Here is a 15,494-nt window from a genome sequence, read left to right as displayed (position 1 = left end):
ACCTAGAGGGTGTATCAGGAAGCCACCAATGAAATCAACAGAGATACAGCCGTTTTTACAGAGGCTGAAGCTCATAGAATTGGAAATCTGAGGGACACAGAAGTGTCAACAGAATAACTTGACTATTTCTCATCAGTGGAAAGACAGATATGGGATCCAGACAGCAGTTTCTAGTTCTCTTTCTGCTGTTAAGTGGCTCTCCTCCATCTTCAGAAGAGATGATAAAATAAGGGAATTGGACTGAGGGTCCTTCCTAACAGATGCAGCTAGCTTTATCGCTTACTAAATGTTGATTCTCTGAGCCAGGCACTGTGCTAAGTGCTTCATAAACATAATCTCACTAAACCCTTCCAGCAGCCCTCTGAGGCAGGCATTGTTGGTCCCATTTTACAGATGAGGAAACTGAGACTCAAGAAAGTTAAGCAACTTGCCAAATAAAGCGCATGTGGTGAAATCAGCATGTAAACCAAGCAATCTGATGTGGTCCAATCGGTTCAGGTAAGCATCACAAGGAAGGGGACCTGGCTGTTATTTGCCAACAAGAACAGGACCTCACGCATAGAAGGTGGACAAGAAATATTTGTTAATTGAAGAGGAATGTGTAAAGGACTCCAAGAGCTACTTAAGTGTGTGACTCCCGGTTTCCTAAAAGTCCCTCTGCTTTTCCTTACAGTCTTTTTTCCTAAAGTTTGACAATGGCCTCAGATGTTTAGGAACCAGTGTGACTGTAGCATAGGAAGGGGAAAGAGGTGATTTCTTCCAGTTCCTTAAGGCTGTAATAGTGGGTGGCTATCAGTAACTAAATATTGAGGTTTATTTAGTTTTCCACAAAACGGCTTAAATATTCAACCCATGCATCTCATTAAATAAAGTGTAATAACGTGTGGCAAATTATTCTAAAACCGTCAACTTCCTTTACACCTAAGGATAAAGACTATGGCATTTTACACACGTTCACTTTTAATATAAGATTTGATGCAGCTTTGGTTTTCTGTGTCAGTTATTAAATTTTTGACACTTTCTTTTTTTAAGACAAGGTGATCTGTGACCTAAGGAAACATTCTCTTCCTGTTGTAGTTTTTTGATTATCTCTTTGTTACTATCGTTGTTCACATTGCTCCTCTTTGACTTTTTTGTTTTATCTTTGTTTATTTATTTTGTAATCTCAAAGTAATCCATGCTATTATTTCATCTCTTGCTATCTACTTCCTTCTTTTGATGCTAAAGGGCACAACTAATCATTCTAGATGAGAGTAGAGTAGAAAGAAGTCCTTAAGACCTAATTTATGGTTTTATTGTCGCCATGCGAGTATTTCCTTTCATTACTAACACCATGAATTCTAAACACAACACAATTTCAAACTCATCCCTCCTAGTGAGTGCTACATAAACAACAATAAATACTAATTAATGAATGTCATTATGCTTTTTAATGATCACTTTAGAAAACAGTCCAGTTTCATGCTCGTAACTCTGTGTTGCAAAGCAAATAAAAGTCCTCTTCTCCTACCCCCCACCCCCAAATCTCCAAGAGTGGGAATTTTGTCTTGGGCAAATTTTTGTTTTTCTGTTTTAATACGAAAATTACAAATTTTGTTTATACATACACATTCATATAATATAATATATATAATAGTCTTGTTCTATCCTGTAAGACATCGTACCCTATAATAGTCCTACTCTGTATGAGCACCAGTGTTCTCCAAACAGTGGAGAATGTGAAGCATACTTTGCTCCCTTCTACCTTCCTTTGAATTTTGTTCTTTTTTCTTAAATGGTTTCTTGTAACCATTCTTCATCTTTCAGGTGATTTAGAGTATTCCTTATATGTCAGGCCATTTCTCTTTCTTTTCTTTTCTTTTCTTTTCTTTTCTTTTTTTGGCTCTGCTGCATGGCTTAGCTTGCAGGGATCTTAGTTCCCCGACCAGGGATTGAACCCCGGGCCAACGGCAGTGAAAGCGCTGAATGCTAACCACTAGACCGCCAGGGAATTCCCTATCAGGCCATTTCTGTAATACAGAGGCCCCAACAAGTCAGGTCAGCCTGGTGGCTATTTCTTTGGCATTTTCCTATTATCCTTCCATTGGTCCAAAGTCTTGAGTGATTTTGACCAGAGGGGGGCCTTTTATTTACCCTTTAAGGAAAACACTTAAGGACAAAAAGGACAGGAATGAAGATCGGGCAGCTGCCTGCTATGTGCCAGGTGCTGTCCTAGGCGTGTTGCATGAGCAATGGAATCCACTTTAACCTCGGCTCCATTGCCATTTTCAGAGCCTTAACCTGCTCTCTGAGATGGAGAACTCCAAGGTAATTTAAAAGCACAATAGAAGAATGATTTCAGAAATTTCAAAAGAAAAACTAGCTTATTTTCAGCTGCCAGCTAGATCAAGAGCAACTGCAATTAGAAGTGTTTTCCTAGCAACTTCAAACATTGATAAGAATCACAGAGGTAATACATGCATAAAATAGAGGCCTCCCAAATGGTTAGGGAGTGGAAATCTCACTCTTGTATGAAACAGACCAACCTTTGGTCATTTTATACAAACTTCTATTATTTTAATTTTTAGAAATTAAAAAAGTACAGGAATACCAAGAATGTGACTATACCTGCATAACCACTTAAATTGACGATTACTAATATTTTGTTATATTTACTTCATCTTTTTTTTTTTTTGCGGTACGCGGGCCTCTCACTGTTGTGGCCTCTCCCGTTGCGGAGCACAGGCTCCGGACGCGCAGGCTCAGTGGCCATGGCTCACGGGCCCAGCCGCTCCGCGGCATGTGGGATCTTCCCGGACCGGGGCACGAACCCGCGTCCCCTGCGTCGGCAGGCGGACTCTCAACCACTGCGCCACCAGGGAAGCCCTCAACTTGTTTTTATTAATAAAGTAAATCAAACATGACTGGTAACATTGAAGTTTTCTGTGCCACTTACGCCTCATACATTCTACCGTCCCCAACCGCTATCACGAAGGAAGCTTGTGCCATTCCTCTTCACTTTTATACTCTTACAGGCACATATATGAAATTACATTTTGCAAAAGCTTTCCAGGGATCGAACCTGGGCAATAGCAGTGAAAGCACCAAGTCCTAACCCACTGGATCTCCAGGGAATTCCCTGCAAAAACTTAAGATTTCAGGTGGGGAAATGGCTTTGCCTTTCAGACTTAAAAATGCAGTCTCATTCCCATAACTTCGTTTGCAAACCAGTTGCCATCTAATTATTTCACTCTTTAAATTAGCTGAAACCCTTCACCTTTTAAGTAGGGTTTTTGCTTGCAGGGGGACCGTCTGCTGTCCGTCTGCTGGCAAAAGCGCTAGTATTTCACGTTTGTAAGTGATAAGAGGGAGAGGTGGCGGCTTTCAGAGATCAGGTTTCAAGTCTGGCCCTGGTTTTATGTGTGTGGGAATGGACGCAAAGGAAAACACAGCTGAGCTGTATTGTGGCTCTTCCTGTCAAACCTGTTCGTGTCCAGGGTGAGTTAAGCGGGGGAGCAATGTCTCCCTCACCCAGCCTCTAGTGAAGTTTATGCCTGGATTCAAAGCAGCTTACTTCCCAGGAAACAACCATCTGAATCTACCCCGTACGGGATTTGAAAAATGTGTCTCTGTCCTGGGAAAATCTGCTAGAGAGAACTTGGCTGTCCTCTTCCTGATCAAAGAAGGAGTGGAACTGGGGTGATGTCACTCGGTGGAGTTACTGATGTCAGTAGGGTGTCAGCCGTGGGAGGTTCGGTTTGTGAAACTGAGTTACACCTAAGTGTCTTAGGAAACTCCATTCAGAACTCACCGGAGCTGCCCCGCCAGGACGGGGCGGGAAGGGAGAGAGCACCTTGGACTTTTCCTTCCCATTTCTGTCCCACTTTTGGAACCTTGGGATTAAAAGAAATGAAAGCCTCAAACCTATGGACATTTTAGAAAATCGGTATGTAGCTTTAAACTCTCACAAATCCTTCTTTCTACCTGGGTGATGGTTGTAGTTACAGACACTACGTGTTCAGACCATGAAGGGCTGTGTTCTTAGTGGGTGCTGGTTTATTTTACTCCGTTTGGGACTGGGGGTCCAGTTTGAAAACGTCTGTCTTCCAGCTATATGTGCACAGGAACCTTTAGCTCGTGCTGTTGCTCTTCGTGAGGTTTACATGTTGGTGAAAAGTCTTGGTTCCCGGACCCCAGGAAATGGTTTTGCTGATCATGCATTGCAGAGAAGTTACTATCTTGATGATTAAAATGCTTTTTGAAGATTGTCTGGACATAATTTTAAAATCCAGCCGAAGTCTAATAATGGAATGAAATCGCTGTGCTAGTATTTCTCTCATCATCAAGACTGGGATGGAGAAAAGAAATTCAACTATGACGTCAAAGTTAAAAGGACAAGCAGGGGCTCAGGTTAACGTGAGGGGTTGGGAATGAACCCAGAAAGTGCAGCAGGGCACACTCAGTTCTGTGAATGAGCTGCTTTTCACAAGTTATTTATTAGATTTCAGATGCCCACTGCCAGTAAGTAAGTTCTCTTTCTCCCAACCAACTGGCAGATGACACCCAGTGTAGCATTAGAATGTCAGCAGTAGAAATGGGTTCTATTTACAAAAGCTGGAGGCTCTAGCTCAGAAACCAAGAGGTCAGTGTCAGTGTTCAGTCCCACCCTACCCTGCCTCCAATTCCAAATGCTCGGTTTCTGTCCCATTTAGAGGAACTCTCGTAGGCGGGAAACTGGTATCTCGGAGACTCACCCCTGCTTGGGGTTCCATTTTACTTTCACTTCGCATTCTTTTGAATTTAATCTGTGGTCTTATTGAGACAACCCTTTGAATTTCTTTCCATTTAAATATGAAGTCAACGTCTTTGAACAGAAGGCATATGGGCTTACTGGAATCGACGATTTCCTTACCCTTTTATTTAGTTGAGTCAGAGGAAAAATAGTATGCATGTTCCCCACAGTTGCTTGGTTTTATTGTTCAGGGAAGATTGAGGAGGTGAAGATTACCATCAGAAAAAGATTTCAGGTTATAGTTGGGTTGTAAAAAGACTGCATTACATATTCGTGCCTAATCTTAGTGCTTAATTCTTAATCTTAATTCTAGTCTTAATCCTTGATTTTTTCATTATGAAGCTGATTTCTAGATTTAGTAAAAGTTAACCTTAATCAAAGCTGTGTGGCTTTTCTGTTTTCTTCATTTCTTAGTTATTCCAGTGGAAACAGCTGGAGAACTTATATTTCCGTGAGAAAAAGTTTGCTGTTGAAGTTCACGATCCACGGAGGTGAGGATCACAGACTGTTTCCTGTATGAGCCTGGTGACCATCCAGATATGCTGCTCTCAAATTCACGTGCGCGTGTTGTCATTTCTCTTGGGTATATATGTACGATTGTAATCGCTTGATCAAATGGTAACTCTTTAACCTTTTGAGGAACTGCCAGACTGTTTTCCAAAGAGGCTACACACCCTTTTACATTCCCACCAGCCATGTGCGTGGTTTCATTTTCTCCGCATTCTCCCTAACACTTGTTATTTTTAGGTGTGTGTGTGTGTGTGTGTGTGTGTGTGAGAATAGCCATCCCGGTGGTGTGCAGTGATAAGCTCATACTGCTTTGAATTTGCACGCTGAGCATCTTTTCACGGGCTCATTGGCCGCTTGTACATCTACTTTAGAGAAATGTCTATTCGGATCCTTTGCTCATTTTCAAGTTTGGTGTTCTTGGTCACTTAAATAAAAAGTTGCTAAATTATCTATGTGAGTTGAAGTCAGGATGTAGGCTCTCCAAGTTCTTCAGAGGAATTCCTTATCAGCCCTCAGCGGTTGCTTTTCAGATAAGTTTATGGATATTTGGAGGTCTGAGGGATGGAGGAAACAGCTGTGACAAAAAGATGACCCAAAGAGATAAGGCAAATTCCTACAAAGCACATTGGTGCCCTTCTCCTACCCCCACCCCTACTCAGTGTCTGCTTCCCCCCTCCGCCCCATCTTTCTCTCTCTTGCTCTCTCCTGACTCTGACCCTCTCTCCTCTTTTTATCTGGTGCATAAGCAGTACTGTGGACCAGTTTTGGACATGCATCATATTATTATGTTCATCCTCTGACAGTGCCAGAGCCAGACAATTCTACCTAGACCTGAGATGCTCTCTTACCTTAAGGAAGGTGCTGATCCCGCAGATCCTGGTTGCTTTGTCTTTAAAATATTATCACGTTTATTCCCGCCTTCTTGTGATGGTCGCACATCCTATGGTCTTTAACTAAACGTTTTTATTACAGCCTCTAATGTGGCTAATTCTCATCTGCTGCTTTTTTTAAATATTTAATTTCTGTTATTTCCAATATCATGCTTCTATACAGAATGCAGAATGTGTGTATTTATGCACGTGACCATACTAGACTTAGGTTCTTCTAAAATATTATGCAGTTGGTATATTAGTAATCATTTTCCTTTTTAAATTAATTTATTTTTTAATTTTATGTTGGAGCATAGTTGATTAACAATGTTGTATGAGTTTCAGGTGTACAGCAGAGTGATTCAGTTATACGTATACATGTATCTGTTCTTTTTCAAATTCTCTTCCCATTTTCTCATCTGCTTTTGAGTGTGTGAATGTGTTGTTTAATATGCTACTTTGACAGAGAGCTATTACCCAGGTGGGGTTGGTTTTCTCATAAAAGGAGAAAATCAGAAGCTTGGCCCCTGAGAGCAAAAGAGTTTTGGCAGAGCCCAAACAATTAAGGGGAAGCTTTGTTACATTACCCACTGGGTACATTTTATGTTATGCTGGGCCCGAGACAGATTGTTTGAGTGCTTTCCTTACTCTTTCAGAATTTCAGTATCCAGAAGGACCTTTGGGCAAAGTGGCCTCTTTGTGCAAACGTGGTATGCGAACTCTTCTCTCATCAAGTCCATCTGGGTAATGGCGATTAGTCAGCATCAGTTTTACTTGGACCGGAAGCAAAGCAAAGTAAGTAACTAGAAGCATTTCTATAAGGACAGAGTCCTGTCCCTCATTGGCTTTGTGTTCTCAAGATAAGCTTTCTCAGAAAAGATGCAAGCACGTGGGTTTTTGTTCCTTGAGTTTTGTTTTTTTAAGCTTTACTACCAATTGTTTTAATTTTTCTTACATTTAAGGAAGCGGGCAACGTATAACCTGATCTGAAAACTGTAAGATTTGCCAACTTTGTGGCATGCATGTATGTGTGTACACTCAGGATGTTTTAATGTTAATGATTGAACTATACCATGAGAAAGAATCATGCCTAGTTACTAAAACATTTTAACTGCAAAACTGAAATCTTATATTTTTGTTCTGAAAAATATCACTTTTGTATATAAAAATTTTATATTGTCCTCCGTGTTGACACTTTTATTCCATAGTAACTGAATTGCTTTATTAATTTGAAATAGGTTTAACTGAATGAATTCCATTTCAATGTTATATTAGGCAAAAATTCCTTCAGCCAGGAGTTTAGACGATATTGCAATGGATTTGACTGAGACGGGAACACCAAGGGTCTCCAAAATGGTGACACTAGAGGCAAAAAGTCAGTTCATCATGGCAAGCAACGGCAGTTTAATCTCCTCAGGTAATATTTTTGGATTAGAGAGCGTGCAAGCGATCTTTATGTTATTTCACATATTTTTCGTTGTAAACCACTTTCAAATGTATCTTTTAACCCATGATTTTGGGAATAAATAAGCATATGGAACCTACAGTATATTGCGGTTTTGAATAAATTTTGAAATTAATTTTTAAAAGAGTATGAAGAGAAAAAAAAAAGAGTATGAAGAAAGTTAAATAGTAAAGTCAGTTTGTATAATTAACAGTAGATACTAAGGTAGTGAGTGTCTCAGGGTAGCTTGCAAGAATATTTTCTCCCCAAAAGGTTCATAAGCTTTTTCTTTCCCCAATATGTAGTTTTTGATACAAACAGTTATCTAATTCTCCATTTAACATAAAGTGAACCATGACTACAGCCTTCAAACCCACCTCACCCCCAAAGTGATTTTTGCCCCTAAACCCTTCCTCTGTAGAAATTTTGGATAAGAGTCTCACTAAGTATACATAACTTCACTAAAAATAATTTCTCATCTAAATCCCATTGTCAGCTTGTGAACCTGAAGCATAGAATATTCCTTTGCCTTGCTTACATTCTAAAAGAACATTCTAAACAACTATCTCAAGGAACATCTTACCTTCTCTCCTGCTCAGAAAAATGAATTTCTTCCTTGGGTGTGTCTGAAACACTAAGCATTTTATCATTGCTTCTAAAATGACTGAGCCAAAATGCAAAAGGCATATCTTATTACCAGGCTCTGTTTAATGCCCAGAAGCATGAGAAAATGTTCTCCAGTTTCCTTTTATTATGTTCAGAAACAAGGAGAAAAGAAATAAACTATTATTAAACAGCAGGTTTGGCTTAAAAATCCCTTGTCCTTTAAAAAGGAAGGAAACGGGCTTCCCTGGTGGTACAGTGGTTGAGAGTCCGCCTGCCGATGCAGGGGACACGGGTTCGTGCCCCGGCCCGGGAAGATCCCACGTGCCGCGGAGCGGCTGGGCCCGTGAGCCATGGCTGCTGAGCCTGCGCGTCCGGAGCCTGTGCTCTGCAACGGGAGAGGCCACAACAGTGAGAGGCCCGCGTACTGCAAAAAAAAAAAAAGGAAGGAAACATGCCGTGCGTAAACCTTCTCTGCCCTCCCTCCCAATCCCCACCAGGTTCTCAAGACTCAGAAGTCAGTGAGGAGCAAAAGAGAGAGAAAATCCTTGAACTCAAGAAGAAAGAAAAGCTGTTGCAAGAAAAACTTCTGAAAAAAGTTGAAGAGCTTAAGAAGATTTGTTTGCGGGAGGCTGTAAGTGTCTTCTGCTCTTAGGGAGCACTTCACATCGTGTTTGACAGTTCCAGCCAGGGTCAGTGATCTCCCTCTCGGTTCTGTCCTGTTTTACAGGAGCTCACAGGCAAAATGCCAAAGGAGTATCCACTGAACATAGGTGAGAAACCTCCTCACGTCAGAAGGCGTGTAGGTACCGCATTCAAATTAGATGACAACTTGCTGCCGAGTGAAGAGGTATGAACACCAGCTCTGAGCGTGTCTATCAACAATGAGACAGAAATGCTGTCAGTTCGGTGTGGCTGACTTGTTCCTTTGGTTTTTGAGTTACTGCTGTACATTTTTATCTCACCAGTTAAAAGTGATCATGGAGACCAAGTTGAATTCTTTCTTTCATGCACAGTCTAGTTAAAATTGAGTTCTCCCTCATGACTTTACCCCCGCCAGACAGAAAGAGCACTAAATGAACTCTAAATGTTTATAAATTGAGAAATATTATTATAAGAATTAAGACTTGCAGCACTAGAGTCTCCCACTTAAAACCAAGTAGCCTTTGGCAGATCGTTGACCCTCTGTGAAGTCTCAATTCTTGGGTTTTCTCATCAATAAAATGGGGGTAATGATTATTCTTCCCTCTGAGAGATGCAAGGAGTATTCAGTGAGATAACACGTGTATAGCACTTGGGTATAATAAAGTTAAAATATTGGTTAGCCAATATAGAGGGTACTTTCTCATCTGCATGACATCAGACACTATGACCCTACTCGTGTTTCTTGCAGAAGTTTAGCCATCTTGGCTTTAGAAAATGATAGCAGTTTCCATTAATAATAAAGTGAGCATTGCTATTTATTGAGTGTTCACTGTATACCCAGCTCTGAGCTAAGCAATGCACATACATTATTTCCTTTAATCTTCACCATACTTTCATAAGGTGGGTGTTATCTCCCTTTTAAAAATGAAAAAAAAATCGAAGCATTAAAAATTAAGCAATATGTCCAGGGTCATGCAACCAGGAATCACCCAGAAAGAGGAATCAAACCTCAATTTATCTGTTTCTAAAGCTGTGCATGTGAATATAGCATTCTCTGGCTATGAATCTTGGGTGAAGTATCCCTTCTTGAAAAATACGATCTTCATCCAACCAACTGAATGAATGGAAGGCCATTCCCTTCTTTGAAAAGGACAGAGAGTTGGACTATTCAGTTAAAGTAAATGGAGGAGGGAGGTCTTGTTTTCTAGGAAAGTGTTTGAGAATACCTAAGCAGTAAAACTTAGGAGGATTTTGTTCTCAGAGAGCATCTGATTTGAGAGCGCATGAGAAAGAGAAATGTTATTATCTAGTACATATCACAGTGACTGTGTGTGTCCATAAAAATAAAACAGTATCATCATGTAAATGCAGGACCCTGCTTTGCAAGAACTGGAGAGCAATTTCCTAATACAGCAAAAGCTGGTTGAAGCTGCAAAGAAACTTGCCAACGAGCCAGATCTTTGTAAAACTGTGAAGAAAAAACGAAAGCAAGATTACACGGATGCAGTGAAAAAGCTTCAGGAGATCGAAAATGCAATAAATGAATACCGAATTAGATGTGGAAAGAAACCCAGCCAGAAAGCATCAGTTATCTTACCAGGTTAGTAATTAGTAAGGTTTTTTAGAGTCACATAAGTCAATCCTCTTGATGGAATGTACCATTTCCAGACCAGTTCCTTTGGTAAGAGACAAAAGAAAGAACAGGATTAATTATGAGTTTCTTAGGATAAAAATGGTTTGGAATTTCAGTCTTACAAGTATGTTAACTTGGTTTTTAGTGACCTTCTTACTATTGTAATACTATACTATTGCATTGCTTTAATTTTCAGCTTTCATAGCAATGTTGGTTCCTAATAAGACGGATTCACCTTTAACTGGCCTGATGTCACTGCAAGAAATACATTTGAAAACACAGGATATTAAGAGAGCTGGGCCCTACCTAGTAGTTTCTCAAAGGTTTTTAATGCAGCAGACCATACATTTTCTTAAGGACCTATCCAACATATATGGATAGAAAAGAGCTCTTACAGTTATTGTCATTTATGGAGGCTATTTAAAGATATGGGCATATGTTTATGTTATATTATGGAAGGCAGAAGGCAGAATACAAAATTGTAACCATAACATGGTCCTGACATTGTATAATTATATACACACAAAGACTAATTGGGAAAGAGTTCAGAATATTAATAGCTGTAGAATTTCATGTCACTTAATTTTCTTCCTAATTATCTTCCATATTTTCAAAATTCTCAACATTATATATCTAAAACTTTAATATTCAGGAAAAAAGTAAACTGAAAAACATCTCATTTAGGTCGATTTCAAGTCCAATTGGCCTTCCATATTTATTAGCACGACTTTTAGCCTTGATCACTGGTTGAAATACGATTCTATTTCTTTGATTCCAAGACTTTTTTTTTTTTCCCATTTAAACATCTGTGAAATTGTTATAATTCTTATACTAGATGGAGTGTTACAGTTATGATCGGCAGTGCTTTTTTCTTTTTTTACTGGGACATCAAGTAATGATACATCTTAGATTTGACAAAATATGGTAATCAGGTTTAAAGTGTACTCAGCTTCAGAGCATATGATTTGCAAAGCAGAGATACGGCTTTTAGGAAAGTGAATGCACAGACATCAACACACAAGTGTGCGTCAACTACAGCTGGGGAGTTTAGGATGGCTTTGACCCTGAATGTGAAATCCAGTTGGCCTAGTCACGGGCCACATTCTGGACCTACAGAGACGGATGATTAGCCGTGCACTTAACTTTCATAGCCATTTGTTGTGGCCCGTTCATCCCCAGCTGTGTAAGATTCAAATGTTATCCTTTTCAGTAACTGACATTTGGGCAGCGCTGGTGCCAATGGTTGAGCATATATCGGGTGGATTTTTTTAAAGCCTGCCTGACAGCTGAGTCTACTGGCATTTCGCCTTCAAGCTCTACTGTGTGTCCAATTAAGAGACAGTCCTCCTGGCTCTGATAGAGATTAACATTTGAGACTGGATGTGGAGATTCACTTCATAATGGCTTTGAAGCTTACACTGAGGTGTCGTGTTTGCCTGTAACTTTGCCCATCGTTGACGCTGAGTATGGAATGACTTGCCAGGGTACATCAACATCTGAGATATCGCTTTTTGCTAAACCCATTTTGTAACATTTGACGGGCACCAGTAGTAATCAGATCATTATGGGCATTTTCAACCACCAGAGTTCTTTCACCAGAATGCTGTGTTTAGGGAACCAAAAGTATAGCTAACATTTATTGAGCATTTGTCCTGTGCCAGGAGCTGGGCTAAGGGCTTTACATCTGTTACGTCACTTAATGCTCACCAAAGCACTAAACACTAGGTACTATTCTTATCCTTATTGTAGAGATGAGCCAAATGATGCTTGGAGAGATTAAGTAATTTGCCCTGGGTCTCACAGCCAGTAAGTGACAAAACCAGGATGTGAACCCAGGTCTGTCTATTTCAGTAGTTCTCACTCAGGGGCAGTTTCACACCCCAGGGAGCATTTGGCAATGTCTGCAGAAGTGTTTGATTGTCAAAACTGAGGGTGGGGTGGTGCCGGCATCCAGTGGTGGAGGCTGGAGATCCTACAGTACAAAGGGCAGCACCCACCCTCCTCCACCACCACCACCCCACCCCCCATCCCCCAACAAAGAATCATCCAGTCCAAAATGTCAGTAGTGCCACCCACTGTTAAGAAACCCTGGTCTGATTGAGAAGCTTATGCAGCACAAGTGACCACCACACTCTATCAAGAAAAAGCCCTTCTCTTCAGGGGAGGGCTCAAAAAAATAAATGATCCTAACAGTATAGTAGATTCTCAAAGGACCGTTCTCAAACTCTGTTCCACTTTAATAAATAATCCAATGTAATATTTGTACAGTATAGAAGATGTTTATACCTTCAGTAGTCAATGAGTTCATTCTTACAATAGTTAACTTCCTAATGCACTGCAATTAGTTGTGTTTATCTAAATAAAAATAAGATGCACTCCATTGCAAAGGGTTTTATTGAACTATTAAGGGTGTCCAAATGTACCATTATACTAAAGGCAGTTTATTTTATTCACAGAAGACATAATCCCATCAGAAGGTAGCTCCTTGTCTGACACTACCACCTATGATGATTGTAAGTAGCTCCCCCTTTTCAGTTTAAAATGTTATATATTCTGAAATATTAAGAATATTTTTGAGTTCAGTAAAGTCTGTTTATTATTCTTCTGGGAAAAGTAGATAGCTAACTTACATGTATGCAGAATGGCTGGGAACGGGGGATTAGGATTAGCGTCTACACAGGTTAGCTCAGCATTAAATACAGTACCGTACAAATCACATGACTTCAGGGAATCAGAGTACCATAACTGGAGTGAATAGGTATCTTGATAAGGATTTGTAAGGCTCTGTAGGATTTTTTTTTTTAACGTTTGAAGTAACTATAGAGAAGTTGTATAAGTAATACAGTGTCCTTCACCCAGCTTTGTCTACTGGTGACATTTTATATAGATAGTGTCCAATACCAAAACCAGGAAATTAGTGTTGTGTAGGCTACACTACACTACCAGGAAATAATGTAGAGTTTATCACTGTCTACTTATTCCCGTTAAGTTGGAGTTTATTTTATTTTTCTTAGGAAGAAACACACATTTTAGAAATTGGGTTACATGTCATTATGTTGGTTTCCTAGAGGTAGACTGTATCTATTGTAATGACCTGTGGTCAACATATTTCATGATGGAATGGATTTCATTTCAAGTGATAGAGTATTTCCTTGTAATCCGTTCCTTGTGCTTAAGCAGAGGAGCTCGCTATCTATTTGATGTGATTTAAAGAATTTGGGGGAAACCACTAACCCCTACTGCTTTATCTTCCCCCAAATGGAATCGTTCATGAAAGTCTGCCATTTCAGAATTCTTCCTTTGAGCTGAGGTTTGATCATGTTTGCCATTCCTCTTTGGAAATACAAATACCAGTGGGGGACACAACAATTCCCTAATGACTCACCGTAAATCAGATTCATCACTTTTAATGATAGGATGAGCCTTTGGTCAGCCAAGGAGGCCTAAGAACATTAAAAGTAAAGCTGAACAGGGCTTCCTTGGTGTCTCAGTGGTTAAGAATCCGCCTGCCAATGCAGGGGTCACGGGTTCGAGCCCTGGTCCGGGAAGACCCCACATGCCACGGAGCAGCTGAGCCTGTGTGCCACAACTACTGAGCCGGTGCACCTAGAGACTGTGCTCTGCAACAAGAGAAACCACTGCAATGAGAAGCTCGTGCACTGCAATGAAGAGTAGCTCGCTGCAACTAGAGAAAGCCTGAATGCGGCAATGAAGACCCAACACAGCGAAAAATAAAAAAATAAATAAATAAGAAATTTACAAGTAAAGCTGAACAAAACTGATCCAGGCCCACTTTACAGGCCAGCTTCCTCTTGGCCCCTTAGACACTGAGGTTTTTCTGTAATATAATTCTAGAAAAGTATAGTATAGTATCACCCATTCCACCTGAGAGATTTATTTGCTCAGCATGCCACCTATTGAGTTGGCATAAGTTGGGTCAGGCCCCACAAGAACATTCAGTAATTCTTTTTCTATTGTATAAAATATAAAAATAAATTTCCTGAAACGTAGGTACTTTTAAAAATATCATCTTTGGAAGACCACTTTGCTCACCAGACAAATCTTCCACTTTATTTTTTGGGAGGTTTTGGCATGGTATTTGTTTACTTTTTTATTTATCTACTTATTCTTTCATTCAATTTACTTATTATAGCCAGTGACACCTGTACTCTTGCTGGGCAGCGATCAAGTTCAGTACCTCATTCTCCAAGAATTCTTCCTCCCAAGTCTCTCGGGATTGAGAGAATCCATTTCAGAAAGTCGTCCATCAGTGAACAGTTTGTGGATACCAGACAGTCCAGGTAAGAAGTCACATTATCAGTGAGGTGAATGCCTTGCCACTATGAGATCTTTTCTCCAAAATAGTCAACCCATTTTTGCGTTATCCTTTTTATTCTTTCAGAAAGTGTTATCTTGTAAAACCAAAGCATACAAACTAACCCAGTTATTTATTGTTGGTAACAAGTGGAAGTGTTTTTAAAGAGATCTTTTGAAGAGTATTTGGTGTTTCCTTGATTTTAAAGTCTACTTGATTTATATTAAATTATAGGAACATTGATTATAATCTGAATTTGGGTATAGTGTCCAAAGTTCTGTTTCATCACCCACGGTTTCAGGAAACTGTCATTAAATACCACTCTTCCAAACCAAGTGAGAGAACTGACTTCTGAACTTTCAAAGGAAAATGGGACTTCAGTACATTTTTAGTCTGTAAAGTAGATTAATACAACTTCTCAAGTGTCTCAAGTAAATATTATCAGGGCAATAACAACAGGGCAATAACTTTTTAAAAGATGACAGACCAATGGTTCCCAGAATTTGGCTGCAGGGATCAATACTAGTTTTATTTATTTTTCTTTCTACATAGGGCTCAAGATAGGATTACCAACTTTTTACTTTGCCTAATCAGAACGTTCAAACAAACAGCACTACGATTTCATGAAAAAAAAAAAAAAGACATTTACATATCCAAAATACAGTCATCATTGTAATAATAATAATAACAATAATATGAAGTTA

General features: G+C 39.7%; 1 protein-coding gene across 8 annotated transcripts in view; it reads left to right on the top strand.

Annotated features, from left to right (window-relative positions):
- FRMD4B (FERM domain containing 4B) overlaps nt 1–15,494 on the top strand; it is a 336,453-nt gene that overhangs the window by 306,617 nt on the left and 14,342 nt on the right. For all 8 annotated transcript variants that reach the window (XM_027121373.1, XM_027121372.1, XM_027121370.1 and 5 more), the window contains 8 exons: nt 5,186–5,262; nt 6,807–6,945; nt 7,426–7,567; nt 8,698–8,831; nt 8,928–9,047; nt 10,214–10,442; nt 12,932–12,988; nt 14,629–14,776. In XM_027121373.1, the coding sequence (XP_026977174.1) occupies nt 5,186–5,262; nt 6,807–6,945; nt 7,426–7,567; nt 8,698–8,831; nt 8,928–9,047; nt 10,214–10,442; nt 12,932–12,988; nt 14,629–14,776 (1,046 nt within the window). The remainder of the gene's footprint in view (nt 1–5,185; nt 5,263–6,806; nt 6,946–7,425; nt 7,568–8,697; nt 8,832–8,927; nt 9,048–10,213; nt 10,443–12,931; nt 12,989–14,628; nt 14,777–15,494) is intronic.

The sequence above is a fragment of the Aethalodelphis obliquidens genome, unplaced genomic scaffold, assembly GCF_003676395.1.
Source record: "Aethalodelphis obliquidens isolate GAN/ISIS:26980383/991018 unplaced genomic scaffold, ASM367639v1 scaffold22, whole genome shotgun sequence".
Taxonomy (NCBI): domain Eukaryota; kingdom Metazoa; phylum Chordata; class Mammalia; order Artiodactyla; family Delphinidae; genus Aethalodelphis; species Aethalodelphis obliquidens.
Note: the sequence above shows the minus strand (reverse complement) of the source record. Positions and strands in the feature narration are given on the sequence as shown.